This window comes from Armigeres subalbatus, chromosome 1 (genome assembly GCF_024139115.2).
Source record: "Armigeres subalbatus isolate Guangzhou_Male chromosome 1, GZ_Asu_2, whole genome shotgun sequence".
Taxonomy (NCBI): Eukaryota; Metazoa; Arthropoda; class Insecta; order Diptera; family Culicidae; genus Armigeres; species Armigeres subalbatus.
Window position 1 is genome coordinate 237,648,172 of NC_085139.1, and position 20,289 is coordinate 237,668,460.

The 20,289-nt window shown below is 44.5% G+C and overlaps 1 protein-coding gene across 1 annotated transcript in view; it reads left to right on the forward strand.

The window, feature by feature from the left end:
- LOC134211971 (uncharacterized) overlaps nt 1-20,289 on the forward strand; it is a 358,591-nt gene that overhangs the window by 304,514 nt on the left and 33,788 nt on the right. Inside the window, exon 2 of the mRNA XM_062689401.1 lies at nt 5,436-5,589. Within this exon, the coding sequence (XP_062545385.1) occupies nt 5,436-5,589 (154 nt within the window). The remainder of the gene's footprint in view (nt 1-5,435; nt 5,590-20,289) is intronic.

The following is a 20,289-nucleotide window of genomic DNA, read 5'->3' on the forward strand; positions in this document are numbered from 1 at the left end:
GTTAGTCATTAGAAATGATATCGATTTTTTCCGGGTTACCATCGTTTGGCGACGACAGAAAGTTGCCCTTTGGTAGCACAACCACAAGCGCGCGTCGGAGGGAGATGATGCAATGAGTTTGTTCAAATGGATGGCGTCAGTAGCAGTCAAATGGAATTTCCTCACAAGATTTTGATTATGTTTTGTTGTAGTTGAGGATTGAAAAGCTCCATTATTTGAAAAATATCGGTTCTTTACAGTACCATTATTTTACACAAGGGTAGTTTAATCCGGGATGCAAGAATGTTCATCAAAGTCCAAAATTAATAGTTTGGCGTTAACAGAAAGTTACTCTTCGATAGCAGAATCATAAGCGCGCGTCGGTGAGTGACAACGCAACAAATTTATTCGGATGAATGGAATCGCTTACCAGCAATCGAACTATCACGCCAAACGCCGATTCCACCGAAACAGTCCATTTTGCAATCAACCCTTTCTGTTCAGAAGGTGCTGGTCCTGATATGGACCAATTTTGTGTCCCCAATGCACGTTTCCAATAACTAACTGCAACCCAATGCTTGTCGAAACGTTAGGGTTAGAATTCCACTTCGTGCTGTTATTGCTCGACGACCACTCGATGAGTTTTCGCTAAGACGCCACCATTTGGAATAAATTTTCAGCATCGCCACTGCATCGCACGGCATCGAAACAGACGTCATTTTTGTAATCAACTCTTTATTTACATAAAATGCTATTTCGTTTAGGTTGAATGACGACCATCAACGCAGACTTCCACCACCAATTCGATGATTTTCCTTTGAAAATGCTACCAGAGCGCCTTCGTGCTGCTGTGTTCGTTCCGCTGCGTGGGCTCTGCGTAAACTCTTATTTAACCGCTCTCTGCGAAATCCCGATCAAAATGGCTCCCGCGCTGGAAAGCAGCTTTCTTGTATTCAATAAATTAGCCCATCAGCTCCGCCCTTTTGTGGTCTGTTATGGGTGTGTATATGAAGTGCACCAATAACGATTAATTAGAGGGCGGGGCTAATGGGCTTACTTCATTAGATACAAGAAAGCTGGTTATCGACGCGCCCGAGTCATTTTGATCGGGATTCCTGCAGAAAACGGACCGTTCGGAGGATGACAAATTCTAAGAATCCTATGAAATTTTCTCGCAGGATTCTGAATTTGGTTATGAGATGTTGTTTATCTAAGATGCGTATTGTTGCGAGGAATGACAACAGAAATTTGACTCTCCATACTACAAAACATTATCTTTCGGCATCTGTCTGTCCGAGCGACGTTCACCGATGGGTGGTTGCTGTAGAAAGTTTCCACTGATTCTATACAAAAGCCACCATTTTGTACAAAAGAAGGTTGATTCGACTATCCGAAATAAACTTTCTTCAAACTGAAAAACTCAATCGTAAATAGCAAATTTGATAGCGTGTCGGAGGGAGATGATGTAGTGAATTTTAATGGATGGGATCACTAACAGCAACCAAGCCACAACGCCAAACCCGATGCCACCGAAACAGTCCATGTTCGCAATTAACTCATTCTTTTCATAAAAAGTTGGTACTGAGAAGAACCATTTTTTCCCAATTCCCATTTCAATAACAAACTGCATCCAATCGCTTGACGACACCTTGCGTTGTAACTGTCCGACCGCCACTTGATGATTTTTCGCCGTGGAACCCGATCAAAATGGCTCGCGCGCCGAACAGCAGCTTTCTTGTATTTAATAAATTGCACCCGTAAGCCCCGGAATTTGTCTGTCCGAGCGACGTTCACCGATGGGTGGTTGCTATAGATAGTTTCCACTGAGGTGGCGTCTTCATTGATTTTATACAAAAGAAGGTGATAAACTTTCTTCAAAGTGTAAAACTCAATCGTAAATAGCGAATTTGATAGCGCGTCGGAGGGAGATGATGTAGTAAATTTTAATGGATGGAATCACTAACAGCAACCAAACTACCACGCCAAACCCGATGCCACCGAAACAGTCCATTTTCGCAATTAACTCTTTCTTTTCATAAAATGTGGGCCCTGAGAAGAACCAATTTTCTTTTCCCAATGTTCCTTTCCAACTAACTGACAACATTATTTTGTAATAAATTTTCAGCATCGGCACTGGCGGTGCGGGATCACCACAGTACTGTTTTTATAGTCAACCCTTTCTTTATATGAAATGCTGGTTCGTTGAGATTAAATGATATGCAGCAACACATTAAGCACCATAACCAATGCGATGGATTTCCGTTGAAAATGTTACCAGCGCATCCGTGATGCTGTGTCCGCTCCGCTGCGATCGCTTTAATGCGTCTGCTCTGCGTGAAACCTTATTTAAACTGAGGATAAGATCCAAACCCGCAAGTGATTGATTTTTGATGTCTGTGCTAGTGATGCATGTACGTGATTGGTTGGTTTACCTATTTCTAAACTTTTTATCAATTATCGATAATAAATAGTTAACAATCAGTATTTTCGTATAAATACAAAGAAGCGTTGACTCATCCTTTTCGAATGGTCCAAAAAAATTGAAAATCCATCGAGAAACGGCTTAGATATTAAAATTTAAAGTCTATCATATTTTCGTGACGGTCCCCGATTTTCGCAATCGTAAAGTGTACCCCAATATAGAAAACACAGACGTAGTCCTACGTCAAAAGTCCTGTAACATAATGTCATTTAAGACCGACATATGGAAGCGAACCAAAAGACGCATTATTGCGTTCAAATTAATTTTTACAAGGCTATGAAAATGTGTATCCTTTACACGGCCAAAAAAAACTAGTGTATGTAGCAAAAGTGGTAAGGTCCAGCATGTCAATCTAACATCAGATCTTATGAGTGGGAGTCCCGTTCGATACCACTCTACCATTCCTCCTGCTTGGCTGACGGGAGATCGAAGCTTAACATGTTCTACTATTTCACGAATATGGGGAAGCATCTGCGCTTGTTCCTTGCAACTGCGCTGAAGGTGAAAAAGGAGAAACGAAAACAGTGCTCAGCTGGTGCGAAAAGAATCTTGTATTCATGGGTCACTTTGTTTGTTTCGGAGCGCTTTGGATTTCAGTCATTCTTGCTGTAAATTTAAGCCATTTGGTAATGAGAAGCGTTTAATGGATAGCATTCGGTATTTGATGACAGAATGATACTGCAAATATATTGTTTTGGGTGTCTGAAGCAAATATGACACAATATTATGTTATGATTGGATATGCATCTCGGTTGATTACGTTAGGATTGCGTCCCTTATAAAATTGAGATTTTTTTGGTGTGTGGGCTCGGTGGGTATCCGAGTATTTGCCGTCAATAAATCAACGGACAAAGTGGCATACAGATGTGCCACCACTAGGATGAGGTGATCTGGTGTACATCGCGGACTACGCAGCGCGGAAGAGCTGGATCCGCGGCATTGTGCTAGATGTCTATCCGGGGCGGTCGGCCGAATTCGATGAGCGATGGTGCAGACGCTTAAGTATAAGTTTAGGAGGCCAGTGACGAAGCTAGCGGTGCTGGGGGTCCAGGACGGTAACTCCGGGGTTGCAGAGGCCCCGCCAGAGATACAGGGAGGTAGTATGTTGAGTTGTGCGCATCCGGCGCACGGTGCATCCGCTTCGCAAACAACCGATGTTGTCGAGGCAAAATGGTAGCAGCAGGGTATCAGTATGGGCGTTAGTGTGTGTGTGGGTTGTGAGCGGGAGAAAAAGGTAAACAAAAATAAACCGCAAGTAAAACATAAGCAGGTAGGGGGAAACAGATATTGATTTAAGAGGGAGCAATGGGCAGGGGAGAAATTTGAAGTCGTTTGAAGCATAGAATAATAAAATCGAATCCGCAGTATAATTTATTGCAATCGTAGCATATCAGAGATCTTGGAAAGCACTGTTAGTCCAAATGTAAGCCGCCATACCTGTAAGGAAAACAGAAGATTACTGAAAAACTATAAAATTTTCAAGTTTGTTCCTTTTTGGACCACCCTAATAAAACCAATTTCCAGAGCACTGCTTCGGTTTTGCAACAGCTTCAAAGATTCTAGTGTACAATTCAAGCTGCCTACAAATCTCCCTCACATCTTCTCACTATTTCACTTACAACTGAACACTTCTGAAGCAGTTTCAGTGACGCACGATTTCACTTTTGCCAGATTCACTAAAAAATTCTTTCTAACACGACCCTTTCGGCCTAATGATCCTTTCGGCCAAATGACTTTCGGCCAGATGGGTTTCGGCCTAATGGTTTGTTCGGCTTTGTGTCATTCGGCCAAATGGTTTTTGGCCGAATGGTTTTCGGCCAAACGACCATTCCCCAATTGAATCAAAGTGCTTATAATCAAACATTTGAAACTACAAAACAGGAAACTCCCATCCTAACAGCTTATTCAAATGCGTTCAACTAGCGTTCCATAGCTCCTTCTGAACTCACATTCATTAAATTTGGCAACCAGCACATCAATTTAAACGGCACACGTCGCTCTCGTTGTCCGAATCGTCATAAAACCAAAAACCAATCGATCAACGTGTCGAAATAATAATAATTAAAACTGCCAGCAATATTTGCTCCCACCGCCGAGATCATTGATTTCGAACCACTTCGGAATTTATTACGCCGAAAACATCCCACCGATTGAGCAGGCTGCTCTGTGTGGGCCACTGGCAAAAGGTTGTAGAAGAAATGGTCGAATAGATGGATGGTTAAAAAATGTTTTCAACCGTAATTAAATTTATATTATTATCCCTCTAAGTGATCAGCAGATTGAACAGACTCTAATCCTCCTACAAGTGACATTACAACGAGAAATATCGTTCTAAAAATTAACATAGCTTTTTCAAAGAAAAAACCTTTATAGACTTTATCATTTCGAACTCTGAACATTATATTATCTGCCCATTCGACCTTTAACTAACCAATAAACACGATTGGTGCGGTCACAGTCGTGTATATTTCGACGCTTCCCCGCATGTTTTCTGTCACCATCAGGGTGCGATGAGGGTAAATGCGAACAAAACTCCGTATGAATGGAAACGAATAACGACGTTGTCCATAATGGTAACTGTGGGGGTGGATCACCGGGCGTGCGGGGACAACGGGGCGTTTAAAACTGTCACTCGATTGCCGACACCGGACTTATTGCTGTGACAGTTTTGTTTACTGTCCGATACGCATCTTGCGATATCTGGCCGGGGTGGTGGCGAAACAGAATCATTTCGAAGTGGGGAACCTTTGCTGGGAAAGCTCTGTTGGTGTTTGGGTCACGTTTTTCACCGGAGCTCCTGATTGTCACTGTTGATGTCGGTTTTTCCGGGAATTTCCACACCGCTGCCGAACGACTCCCCCCCCAACACCCACATCTGTCGATACTATCGATTGGTGGTTTGCGCACACCAAGTTACAACGATTTCCAAATTTATACCAATTTCGATATCTCTTCTCGTTTACGTCTTTTGCAGAATGCCGTCAAGTGGAGGCGCTTCACTTGACCGATATGAACGTGCCGGAAATCGTGGATCTCCGGGCGACAGTTACGCTGTCCTGTTCGTACGACCTCGAAACACAGCAGCTGCACTCGGTGAAGTGGTACAAAGGCAATCGGGAGTTTTTCAGGTAAGTATTATTTTCAGAATAGGGTAGTCAATTGCTTTCATTAGTGCTTTGTCCAGAGTTTGGAAATAGATTTTTGTTCACCTCTCTTCGTCTTCGTCTGATCGATTCAACTTGGGACATTTGGTTGGGAATTTAAGGGACGCTTTGAGAGCTCGAATGATTTGAATAAGTTTCAACTTGGTCATATTGGGAGAATCCTGAAGGGGCAACCCATACACACAAAAACGCGACACGAGGCTGGACACAACAGTTTCTTACAATTCTTACAAACGAGAAAGAATTGTTTTTTTTTTAACCGTTGTGTGACCGGCAAAAAAAACACCCTTAACAGGCCGGCAGGGTACCCGGGTACCCACGAAACTAAAATGATTATATCACTGGAAACCGATTTCAACAATTTTGGGCTTATTCGATCCGGTCAATTAAATTCCTAAAAAATTCAGATTTCCAGGAACATGTCCTGCATAAATGATACTGATTGTGGATTTCGATAGCTAATCAGCTATATGGGTATAAAACTTCTAGAAATTTCATCAGTAGATTGATTCTTATCAATTTGGGTCCATCAGAAGTGGAGATATTCGATTGGCCATTCCAGAACAGGTTCCTCGAGGGGTCATAGGTGGCCATGAACATTGTCCAATGGAACATCAACAATATGGGTATCAAACTTATTGAAATTAGCTCTTGCGTATGTCGTTAATGATCCTAGGCTCACCAGACAAGTTGACTCAGGAGTGACTATTCTGGAACAAATTCCCCGGGAGCCGGGGTTGGCCAAAATTATTTCTCATTGGAACCCCAACAATATGGGTGTCAAAATTCTTGAAATTGTCTCAAGCGTTTATTTCTGATCTATTTAGGTTCATTAAACAAGTTCACCCCGGATCTCCAATTCCGGAATAGGTTCCCTGAGGAGTCAAGAATGTTCATTAACATTTTCAGAGCTCATTGTTTTAAATCAATTTATCTAGCATTGTGAGTGCTACATAAATGCAAGGATCACTCATTGACGCTGGGTAACCAGCAGGAGACCCACCATAAGATTCCGGACACTAGGAGATATGATCGATTCCAGAAATTCTTCTAAACAGATGTGACTTTTCATAAACCATTTGTTTTAACATTGTTACATCAAAACCAATACATGCACTACTCTTCGATCCTAGGTGGCCTCTATCTGATATTACGAAAGTTTGTTCTAGAAATTTGCGCCTTTTCTTATAAACAATCCGTTGTAAAGTAATGTCCAGGGCCATTAATTGACTCCAGGTGGACACTAAGTTATCCTTGGGAAGCTCCGAATCATCCGGAGCAGTGGTTAATTCTTGAAATTCGTCATTTGTTGTGAGAGCAAAATTAATGCAAGGGCTACCTGGTGGTCCCCAAATGGTGCTCCAGAAGTGCAGAGGCATCCAGAGCAGTGGTCAATTATTGCAGTTCGTTCTAGAAACTTTCGAAAATCGTTTGTAATAGCAGTATAGAAGCAGAGTCTTTGCTCGCGCTTAGAATCATAGGGGCGTAACTGTATTGATCGATTTCTCTTCATCGATTTTATATTTGCTTCAGGTAGAAGATGCAATCATCCTTCATTACAACCATGAACCTTCGGCAAACTACCGCAATTCACTACATTGATAAAAGGAAAATATCGTCTAAGATAAATCCATCAATACAGTTACGCCCTTATGATTCTAAGCGCGAGATTGCGAATATCATTCATTGATCCCGAGTGGCCACCAAGAAGTCCCGGAAATACCGGATTTCCCGAAGCAATCGTCATTTCTTACATTTTGTTTTCAACAGTTGCGTAATCGTGAACATTTTTTTTTGTATCAAAGTAAAAAAGAAGGAGAAGAGAACGGGCTTGGTAGCCATAAGGCTACTGCTTCTGCCTCATACGCAGGAAGTCGTGGGTTCAATCCAAAGTCCGTTCCATTCTCCTACTTTGTATTTTTCTTTAAATTTATGATCCTTTATGAATTTCGGGAGTACAACTTGCAGACTCACCATCTGTCTATTGATTTCAAAGCAGCGTACTATTCAGTGAAAAGAAATTAGCTGTGGCAGATAATGTCTGAACGGCAAAGCTGATTACGATGATACGTGCAACGCTTGATGGCTCGAAATAAAGTATTCGGGTTGCAGACGACGTATCAACCGCGTTTGTGACCGTGGAGAGATTGAAGCAGAGTGATGCGCTTTCAAATTTATTGTAAATATTGCACTCGAGGGGGTGATTAGGAGATCTGGTGTGCAGAAGAAGGGCACTATCACCACATGGTCGCATATGCTCCTGATCTTTGCGGATGACATTGACTACATTGGTAACGATCACAGGGCAGTGGAGGCTTTTGCCCTAATGAAGAGGAAATCATCGACTCTACCAAGACGGAGTACATGGTTGCGGGTAAAGATAAAGGTAGGCCTATTGGTGTTAGTGCTGAGGTAGTGCTTGATGGGGAAGTTGTTGAAGAATTTGTTTATCTTTGAACACATGACATGTGACATGTGACAATGACGTTTCCTGTGAAGTGAAAAGACGTATTGCTGCTGCGAATAGGGGCTTCCTCGAATATTCGAAACGAAATTTTCTCTGATTCGTTAGGATGTAAAAAGAGGTGGACCGGAAAGCTTTTGGGGTTTTCGAGCGAAAAGTGCTACGTACAATTCTCGATTAGAAATTAGAAAAAAAAAAAGTGTGGCGCAGACGCATAAATCACGAGCTGTATCAAGTGTATAAAGAAGAAAATATTGTGAATCGTATAAAATACGGCAAACTCCAGAGGGCCGGTCACTTAGTGTGAATGTCGGAAGAAAGAATAGCAAAAACAATATTCACCAGAGATCCGGATAACGGCCAGCGACTTTGTGGTTGCTCCACGCGGTGGAATCGGACCTGGGAACCCTAAACGTTTATGAAAACTGGATGAACATCACCCAAGATTGACAATTATGGAGCTCTACAATGCGTCAGTCAAAGGTTGTTTAGAGCTTCTAGTGCAGTTTCTTCACTTGTCATAAGACGATTTCTCATTTTGATGCATGAATCGTTTTGTGAAACAGTACGGTTTATGAGGATGAATTTAAAAATTGTACCTTTTCTCAGAATGTTCCGGAGTTCCCGGAGGACCATTTAGCGGAGTTTTGCTCTCACATTCATAACAAACCACTGTATTCTAGGACGATTTTCAACAATTTGTTTTTACTGGTGTTCCGGACATTCAGCCCCAGATGACCAATGGTGGTCAATGCGTTGGTCATGCAATGATCAACAAGTAATAGTTTTTAGGATCTCCAGAATTGGCATTACGCCAATAATAGATTTATAAAAAAAAATCGCAACTTCAAAATATATTCTTCTACACCTGGTCATTTCTCCTGATATTCCAGAACTTTTTAAAACCACTTAGGGGCCATCCGGAATGAATGAGTAGTCTCTGTATTGATTTTGTTCGCTCATTGCTACAAAACTAAAATTCTGAAAAGTCTCAGTTTTCTAGGATAAACTTTCAGAATCGGCAACTTCTCCGGATGTTTCAGAGCAAATCATTGCAAGGACCACCCTTTGACACCAGAAGGCAACTTGCAATGATTTGGCTCTAAACACACGGATTACAAAAAAACTGCAGCTTTCTATTTTATTTATTTATATTTATTTATATTGAAAAGTATTTATGGCCACTTAACACCCTACGGGGACCTGTTCTGCAATGGAAACTATAAAGTCAGCACGTCTGGTGGCTCTAAAACAATCAGAAACAACTGCTGAGGCAATTTCAAGAAGTTTGATGCCCATATTGTTGAGGTTCCATTGAAAAATGTTTATGTTTATGTTCCGAAATAGTCACTCAAATTTTCACACATCTGTTGGAACCAAGATAATAAACAACAGCCTGCTGTGGAAGTTTCAAGAATTTTGACATCTATATTGTTGGGGATCCAATGAGAAATGTTTTTGGCCAACCTTGACAAAAGGAGGCTTCCGAGCCTCTTGAAAGGAGGCTTCCGAGCCTCTTGAAAGGAGGCTTCCGAGCCTCTTGAAAGGAGGCTTCCGAGCCTCTTGAAAGGAGGCTTCCGAGCCTCTTGAAAGGAGGCTTCCAAGCCTCTTGAAAGGAGGCTTCCGAGCCTCTTGAAAGGAGGCTTCCGAGCCTCTTGAAAGGAGGCTTCCGAGCCTCTTGAAAGGAGGCTTCCGAGCCTCTTGAAAGGAGGCTTCCGAGCCTCTTGAAAGGAGGCTTCCGGGCCTCTTGAAAGGAGGCTTCCGGGCCTCTTGAAAGGAGGCTTCCGGGCCTCTTGAAAGGAGGCTTCCGGGCCTCTTGAAAGGAGGCTTCCGGGCCTCTTGAAGGAGGCTTCCGGGCCTCTTGAAAGGAGGCTTCCGGGCCTCTTGAAAGGAGGCTTCCGGGCCTCTTGAAAGGAGGCTTCCGGGCCTCTTGAAAGGAGGCTTCCGGGCCTCTTGAAAGGAGGCTTCCGGGCCTCTTGAAAGGAGGCTTCCGGGCCTCTTGAAAGGAGGCTTCCTGGCCTCTTGAAAGGAGGCTTCCGGGCCTCTTGAAAGGAGGTTCCGGGCCTCTTGAAAGGAGGCTGCTGGGCATATGGACAGGAGGCTTCCGGGCCTATTGGTAGGTGGCTTCCGGGCCTCTTGGAAGGAGGCTTCCGGGCCTCTTGAAAGGAGGCTTCCGGGCCTCTTGAAAGGACGCTTGCGAGCCTCTTGAAAGGAGGCTTCCGAGCCTCTTGAAAGGAGGCTTCCGAGCCTCTTGAAAGGAGACTTAGGAGCACCTTCTCGACATTTTTCGCATCATTTCCCGGCTCCCGTTCCCTGTAGTGTCACCCAGCTGTCAACAAGCATCATCTGTTGCAGAGTTTGTCGTCCCCATTCGTTGGTAGCCATTTTCTTCGCGTTACGAGTTGACAAACGTCCAGAATTGTTTGGAATATCGCTGAAGTTTATCTTGATTCCTGAATGTGTACCTTCCGGTTTATTGTCATTCCGATAGTTGTTGCTCGCATAGTTAAATTGTATCTTGGCATATGGACACCGAGATCTGCAATACTTCCGTAAATAATTCGACCTGATGCGTTTGAGTTTCCTTAAGCGAGCATCACCCCAGGGAGGCTTGGGAGTGGGCTTATGAACTGGAATATAATCGAACAAGGTGCTAGTAATCAGTTGTGTAAAAATACTAACGTCATCTACGTTGGGAGCTGCTTCCAAAATGTCCCAATCAGTTTGGCGAAGTGCTTCATTCAGCCCTATGAAATTTGTTTAAAATTTAAATCATATCCACTTGGTATATCTTCAAAAAGCCGGCATTACTTCCATTGTGACTTTAACGGTTAGAGCAGGATGATCACAATCAAGAGGACTTGAAGGTTCGATACATTCGAGTAGTTCACAGTTGTTCAATAAAGAATCACTGACCAATGTGAGATTGAGAATTCTTCCATTTCTATTCACAATTCTATCGATTTGATTCAAAGCATTCAGGCTGAAACCATCAAGAAGTACGGCGCACTGATTCGATACATGTGATTCTGTTCGGTTAATGTACATACGGTGTTCCGGCCGGAGTCATCATATTGACCTGAAATAGAAACATAAACATGAATTATTATAATTAGTTATCAAATCGTGATCAAAGTGAAATATACTCCATCCAAATCGTTATTCCAGTGTTCTTATTCGAAACCGTGACTCTGCAGCCTTAAACCGTTGCCGGTAGTAGTAAACCGTTGCCAGTACCAGTGATTCCTAGCCAGTTTGAGACGAAAAGTAGTGCGAAAGGTGATACGCGAAATTAACCCTTAACGACCTGGGACCTAAAACATTCATCGTTGAAAATTAGGTCGACGCGAAAACATTTGGGCTGTAGACAGGATGCCTTTGACATTCACCATGGTACAGTTAGTGCTGCGACACTCCTCAGTGGAATGAAAGTTGAAGTGGTCCACGACATGAGTGAGCAAGCTCAAATCGGACACGGTTTCCATCGACGAACTCAACGCTGAGCTCGATAACTTGCATCTCCCTTGGTAAGACTTTTGAGACCTGCAAATCTCCATTCTCGGCCTCTGTGAGGACGCCGAGGCCATCGAAACCCACCTGGATTCTGGAGATGAGCTCGAAAAGCGGTATATCCGCTAAAAGCCACCATCACGCAGTTTATACGAGTGACCGCTAATCGAGACAATCTGCCGGGATCATCGTCAGGACTTTCGAATTCGGTTGCCAGTCCGGAACCGAATGCTACGCTAGATCCCCCCGAGCTACACCCTCCGAAGGGAATCCTCCCTACCTTTTCGGAAGACTATGGATAGTGGAATTCACTCTACGATCTGTTCGTCAGCTCCGTGCACAACAATCCGCGACTGACGAACGCACAAAGGCTGTTCTACCTAAAAACGTACACTACGGGAAGAGCAGCCGCCCTCTTGAAGTACCGTCGTTCGGGCTGACATTGGGCCTAGGGGGTAAGATTGGGCCAAAAACGAAAAATGTTTCAACTCCTTATATCTCAGAAACTGTTACGAATTTCGATGAAAACTTCAAACGGTTCGAAATTATATTAAAATTCACGTCTAGGAAATCACAAAACAAATTCCAAGAACTAATTGTGCTCGTACGATAATGCTTGGAATTTGAATGTAAAACTATTGATCGAATGAACCCGTATTAAAATAGTGTCAGTAATGTCCCACAAATCTATTACATAACTAGTTTTTAGATCAATGGATACCTGGTTATCATGTTACGATAATCTGTTGTTGTTTTATAGAATTTTATTAATATTTATATAACGGTTCTGGTTTTTCGTAGCAACGAGCAATGCACGCAAAAAAGGGGTGAGATTGGGCCAAGCCTTCAGTTGATTTGCCATACATAGTTGGTAAGAGCCGTAATGTAGGCAATTATTTTGAATGAACGATTGAATCGTTCCATCGTCACCGCTGAACTATTTCATTTGGCCCAATGTCACCCCCTGTGCGGGGTGAGAATGGGCCAATTTTGAACAACATATAACTTTGAAGAATTTCCATAATTCATTATTTTTTCCCCACACAGCGGTAAATTTATTATTCAAGCTTGTACCAAACTAATTAAAACTTGATTCCAATGTTAACTACTAGAGCTTTGTAACATTTACTTGAGGCATACCACATTTTGGCCCAATGGCACCCCCGTTGGCGGTACATCAAGGTCGAAGATAATGCCTACGCCGGAGCATTGGACATTCTGAAAAAGCGATTCGATCGGAAAAAAATTCGATCGGAAAGACCAGATCGTTAATCATCATATTCAACGGTTCTTCGAAATTCCGAGCACCGTTATTCTTTCGGTGGGCGGCCTACGCAAACTTCACGAAGCAGCCGACGACATCAAGCGGGCATTGCTAGAGATTGAACGTGATGATCGAGACTGCCGGTTAATTTACTTTCTCCTGGCTAAGAACGATTCCGAAACCCGACAGCAGTGGTCGGATAAGATTGCTTCAAAGCAGACGCCTCCCAAGCTGGAGGAATTTCTGGAATTTGTCGAGCAACGAACCTATTCGTTGGAAACTCCAACCTCAAAGCCAACGCTGAAGCATTCCGCTAAGCCGCAACCGCGGAGCTCAAATTTCGTCAGCACCCACAAAGAACCGAAGACTCCCACAAAGTGCTCCGTCTGCAACGAAGTCCCGCACAGGTTGTACTATTGCAAACGTTTCCAAGAAATCCCGGTTGCTGAACGGATTCGTTTGGTTAGGCTGGCCTAGCTAGGCCTTTGCAAGAATTGCCTCTGTGCGTCCCACGGCAAAAACTCCTACACTGCTGGAGACTGCCGTAAGTGCAAAAACGACATCACACTCTTCTCCATGAAGGACCGCCGCTAGGATCTATCCCGCCACAGGGCAGTCAGCTCTCATTCGGAGTCACCAGTCAACTCTCGTACAACGATTGTTTTACCTCTGTGTTTCTTGCCACCGCCGTCGTCGTTCTTATCGACGCAAATGGTCAACAATTCACCGCCCGTGCTCTATTAGACTCTGCGTCGCAAGCCAACTTCATCACGGCAAATCTCTCGAAGAAGCTGGGGTTGAAACCACATCGAATAAACTTGCCGCTCAAAGGAATTTCCGGACTGATGACCAAGATCACCGAAGCCGTCAGGGTAGACCTGAAATCACGAATTTCCGAATACAACATCCGAATCGACTGTGCGGTACTATCAAAGATTTCGGATCCTATTCCGCACCAATTCGCCGACATTTCGGACTGGGAGCTACATCCTGGCAGACCGTTGGCGGACGAAAGGTTCAACATCCCCGGCGATATCGACATGCTGATTGGAGCCAGCGTGTTCTACGACTTATCACTGGGACCCAACAAGCCGATCATACAAGAGCCCGCCCTAGGTTGGGTGGTAGCCGGATTCTTTGAATCAACAATCCTAAATCAGAAAACTCCAATGTGCTTTGGGTCCAGCATCGACTCTGAAGAACAGTGATTAAGCAAGCTAGTTGAAAAATTCTGGGAGATGGAAGATTTTAAACCAAGCTCGCACCTGACGAATGAGAAGAAGTTGTGCGAAAAGCATTACAAGCAGGCTACAGTCCGTGACGCAAACGGACGCTATGTGGTAAGGCTTCCTTTAAAACAACAAGAACCAGCGACAATCGGGGAAACCGGTTACGCCATATTGGTGCAATTCACTACGATGCAACGGCAGTAACAAAGGGATCCGGAGAAATACTGTCTGTACCATAAATACATGGAAGCTTTCCTGGCATCCAACCACATTTCAAGGATTCCCCCGGATCCAAATCATCTACGTGGCACACCATGGAATCACCAAGGCAGATAGCAGCACTACGAAGCTTCGTGTAGTGGTCAATGCTGCCCAAAATCATCCAATGGTCTGTCACTCAACGATCTGCTGGCAACCGGTCCCATCGTGCAGGACACACTTTACAACCTGCTGATCAACTTCCGTTTGCATGCCGTTGTGATTACGGGAGACATTGAGAAGATGTATCTGCAGATACGTGTAACCGAGGACGATAGCAAGCTCATCCGAATGCTGTGGCAGGAGCCAGGACAACCGCTGGCGGAATACGGAGTCAACATCGTCACCTTTGGAATGTCTTGTGCGCCATATCTACACCCAACCAGAGATTGCAACATTTTATTGCAATCTTGCATTAGTTTCGTGTACAGTTTGCCATAATTTGCGACATATGCACAGATTGTATTAAGTAAATGGCAGGCCCTTGTATTAGGTCTCTGGTCACGAGAAAATAAGAACTGATTATGTCAGAAAAATATATTAAGCTCGTTTAGTGGAATGTATTAACCGTCTAAGACGAATTAAGTACTGTCCATTTAATTCCACCAGTTACCAGTTACCACCAGTTAACTGGTGGAATTAAATGGACAGTACTTAATTCGTCTTAGACGGTTTAACTGATTATGTGTTTGTTACGGCGACTGGCAGCACTGCTAGAGCACTAGACAGACCCACCGTCGATCCGACTCTGCAGGCGGCCGAAAAACTATAAACATCTACTATCAACGTGGAAGATCGAAAGGAAAGGATCGTATGACAAACGGGAAATAATAAACAGCGATATTTCTTTGCACCATAACGTGGGTATACAGATTAATGCATATTTGTTTGATTAAATATTGCTTGAGGCAGTGGATTTAAGGCAGTAACATATACCTAGTCACTATACAAAGTTTAGGCATTCTTTGAGCGGACAATATTGTAGGTTCATTCGATATGTCCAATGGATTAGCGATTTAATAGTGCAAATCTATTTTCATAGGTTAAGATTTACGTCATCCACGAAGGAATACTGAATTGTTTAATATTCATTAGATCTAATTGCACTACACGTTACACTAACTGTAGTGCACGGTGAGTTATATCTAATTTAATAAATGTAATATCTATATATGCAGTTGAGACGTTTTGTAGGTCACGATCAAAAGTACATTGCACTGTAAGAAGATAAATTGTTGGACTTTAGTTAAGTTAAAGTTGACCAAATGTAAGTATAAATCGAAATTACTACTCTCAAATCATTCTAATAAAATTGCTTTGAATAGCTTTAAGGTTCGCAACTCAAAAAAGGCGATTCTGTAAGGAGGTCCGAAATAACAACTTCGTCCAACAAGCTTAAAGATTTGACACAAAAGAATGCCTGAAACTGACCGCTTTGACTGCAAGCTCTGCAGTAGATCGAACAATGCAGGTGACATGGTTTTCTGTGCGACGTGTCAGGAGTGGTATCACTACCAATGCGTGGGAGTGACCTCGGCTGTGGCAAACGAAAGCTGGATGTGCCCACGATGTGCATTTCTACCATCGTCTACACGGATTGGTGAGTTATTCGGAAATGATGCTATGCAACCGGCCATCGTCACCCAGGCGGCAAACAGTGTCTCAACGGGAACAAACGGATCATTGCCAATCGTAACAACCGCTTCTGTCAAGGTATCGTCGAGTGCCACACCTTCATCAACTGCAACTGTAGTGCCATCGACCACGGTTCCAGGACTGGTGCCAGCTGCAATTGCAGAGCATCCGTGCCGTGTAGCCGTAACAACGGCTGAAGCAGCTATGACTGTTACAGGCCAGTCCCTGCTAACCGATCAGGCAAGAGCAAGTTTACAGTGGGTACAAGAGCACCGGGCCTTTCTTGAACTTCAAATGGAGGAAAACCATAAGAAGGAACTGCAGAGGAAAAAGACAATATTGGGACAACTCGCGAATAATGCTATACAAGGAGTCATCACTGGTGCAGTATCGAACAGCAACAATGATCATTCCGCTGCGATTGGGATCGGTAACACAGGAGACTGGCTGGGTAGGATGATCGGCGAGATGGAAAATCTGTCAGTCACACCAGCAAGTGTGGGGGTACAGGCGATGTTCATACCGCCCGCACTAAATAGCTCCACCCCGATAACCACAGGGTCCAATAATCGAAATGTACTCGATCAGTCGTTGTCATCGATGCTCTTTGGAGTACCTGGTAACTCATCGAGTGTTCCTATGGGAACATCATCTACAGGTCAGTACGTTGCAATGCCATCTAATCATCCTCTGCGTGGGTATACCCAAATTGAGAGGGATCACTCACAACAAATCGGTGCCTTCTCAATTAGTACACAAGTTCCTTCAACGGTGCTAGGGAATGTCAATTCTACAAATGTGGTGACAGCGTGCTCAACAGTCCCCACGGCATCAATTTTGGATAGACAACTGTACGGTGGGTTGTCAAGCGTACCTAGATTCAATCCGGTGCAATATTTACCACAAGCTACCTGGGGAGTACCACCAGTGAATTTAGCTCAAGGATTCGCGCTGCCTCAAACGGTTGGCCCAACGCAGCAACAATTGTTGGCAAGACAGGTTATGCCTAGAGATCTTCCACCATTTCGTGGAGACCCGGAAGATTGGCCACTCTTTTTTAGTGCATACACGAATTCGACTGATGCGTGTGGGTATTCCAATGTGGAGAATTTAGCTAGGCTACAACGCGCTCTACAGGGCAAAGCATTTGATGCAGTGAAGAGTCGTCTTCTTCTTCCAGCTTGCGTCCCTCATGTCATTTCAACCCTGTACATGCTATTTGGAAGACCAGAACTAATCATCCAAACACTTCTTGAAAAAGTTCGTGATACTCCAACACCGAAGGCAGACAGGTTGGAAACACTCATCACTTTCGGGATGGCGGTTCAAAACCTGTGCGACCACATCGAGGCGACTGGGCAACTGACACATTTGTGTAACCCAGTGCTACTGCGAGAACTGGTCGATAAGGTTCCTACACAACAGCGTCTGAACTGGGCGCTGTACAAACAACAGTTTGCGGCCGTCGACCTACGTACATTTGCCGGCTTCATGTCAATGCTGGTGGCAGCTGCATCGGACGTCACAACCACGACGGATTCTAGACAAGCGCGATCTGGACGAGGGGAGCGTGTGAAAGACAAGAGTTTTCTCAACGCTCACACAGCAGTCGAACTACCTACGAAACAGTGCAAGCAAGAAGAAGAATCGCGCAAGATGGAGGTCAAAGAGGTGCTGTGCTTGGCGTGCAATGGACGTAACCACAAGGTGAAAGATTGTGCAACATTCATGAAGTGGGATCCAGAGAGCCGCTGGAAGACAACTCAAAATCACCACCTTTGTCGCACGTGTTTAGGAAAACATGGTCGGCGTCCCTGTAAGATACTAGCGGTTTGCGGCGTAGATGGATGCAGGCAACGCCATCAGCAGTTGCTACATACTGGTGCGCAAAAACACCAACCACCATCCAGGCGGGGACAATGGCCGAGTGAGAATGCAGGTAAAGGGCTGAACGCGCACCACGCCGCAAAAAATCTACACTTTTTCGCATTCTTCCCGTAAAACTATTTTGGAAGGAAATCTGTAGAAACTTTTGCGTTCTTAGATGACGGATCCGATATGACTCTGGTCGAACAATCGATAGCAGAACAATTAGGCATCGATGATGGCGAACAACTTCCCCTTTGCCTAACGTGGACTAGCAACATCACTCGACAAGAATCGAAGTCTCAACGAATTCATTTGGAAATCTCCGGAGTAGGCAAAAGTGAACGGTTCACTGTTAACGACGCTAGAACGGTTAGTAGTCTTAACCTCCCAAAGCAAACATTGAAGTATGAAGACTTGGTACGACAATACCCATACCTTCGTGGTCTGCCAGTGACCAGCTACGAAGCAGCCACGCCAGGCATCCTTATTGGCTCGAATAACGCCGGCCTGACAGCGACACTAAGCCTTCGCGAAGGTCAACTAGGCGACCCTCTGGCCAGTAAGACTCGACTCGGTTGGTCGATCTACGGATATAAAACCGACGGAAAGAAATCCACAAACTTTACGCTGCACGTTTGCGAATGCCGACGAGAATTAGGTAGCGACCAAGATTTACATGATCTCGTTAATCGTTACTTCGCGATTGAGAGCGTCGGAGTTTCGGCTGATAAGAGACCGGAATCGGAAGAGGACAAACGTGCTCGTCGCATCCTAGAGGAGACCACGAAGCGCATTTCAAATCGATTCGAGACTGGACTACTTTGGCGTCAGGATCATGTACAATTTCCTAACAGTTTTCCCATGGCTATGCGTCGCTTAGAATGTTTCGAACGAAGGATGGAGAAAGACCCTGAGCTAAAAGCAAGCGTGCGTCAGCAAATCAATGAGTATCTCGAAAGAGCCTATATTCACGAAGTAAAGCAGGAGGAAACGGAATCGGTTGACCCTGGGCGCCTATGGTACCTACCGTTGGGCGCCGTAAGAAACCCGAAGAAACCGGGTAAAATTCGGCTTGTTTGGGATGCTGCGGCAAAAGTAGGAGGTATATCTTTGAATACTATGCTCCTAAAAGGACCAGATATGTTGACGCCTCTGGCATCGGTATTGTGCAAATTTCGTGAACGACCTGTAGCAGTATGCGGCGACCTGATGCAAATGTTTCATCAGTTCAGAATCCGTCAACAAGACGCGCATTGCCAACGATTTCTTTATCGGGAGCAGCCATCGCAACCGGTCAAAATATTTGTGATGGACGTCGGTACCTTTGGAGCCACATGCTCTCCCTGTCAGGCCCAGTACATAAAAAACCTTAACGCTAGAGAGCACGAAGTGAAGTTTCCGAATGCAAGCAAGGCGATCCTAAATAACCACTATGTCGATGATTACCTCGACAGTTTTGACACTGAAGCGGAGGCAATCAAAGTTGCGCTCGAGGTAAAGGAAGTACATCGTCAAGGTGGATTCATCATTAGGAATTGGCACTCTAATTCGGACGCCCTTCTACAACGGGTCAGGGAACCCAAGGAACACAACCGAGAGCTATCAGTAAAGATTCGGAAAGTGAAGTAGAACGAGTGCTCGGTCTCCTATGGCTTCCGCAAGATGACACCATCGCCTTCGTATCCGATAAGCAGCTGAACGACATCGTACCGACGAAGCGGAATATCCTACGCTGTATCATGAGTCTGTTCGATTCACAGGGTATTCTATCACATATCACGATCCAAGGGAGGATGATCATTCAGGATACTTGGCGAAAGCAAATGCAATGGGACGACGAAGTAGTAGAAGCTGTTCGCATACGCTGGCTCCGATGGGTGAACCTTTTCAAGAAAGTGGGACAGATGCGATTCCACAGAGCGTACTTCCCAGGATTCCACGCGGCAGAGATCAATGCGATAGAGTTGCATGTCTTCACAGACGCAAGCGAGGAAGCATACGCCTGTACGGCCTACTTTAGGGCCGTGATAAGAGAAAAAACGTACGTGACACTGGTCATGGCCAAGGCAAAAGTAGCACCACTGAAAACGTTATCAATACCCCGCTTGGAGTTGATGGGGGCATTACTAGGGGCGAGGCTAACGAAAACAGTAGAAGCATACCACACATTTCCAATATGTCGCCGAATTTTGTGGACGGATTCCAAAACAACTTTGGCCTGGATCCAATCACAGCACTGTCGCTACAGACAGTTTGTGGCCTTTCGCGTGGGAGAAATTCTGAGTAAAACTGAGGCTACAGAATGGAGATACGTTCCCACCCAGCATAATCCAGCCGACGAAGGAACCAAGTGGGGAAAGGGACCCAGTACAGATGTTTCGTCTCGTTGGTTTCGAGGACCCGAGTTCCTTTATAAATCAGAAGCAGAGTGGCCT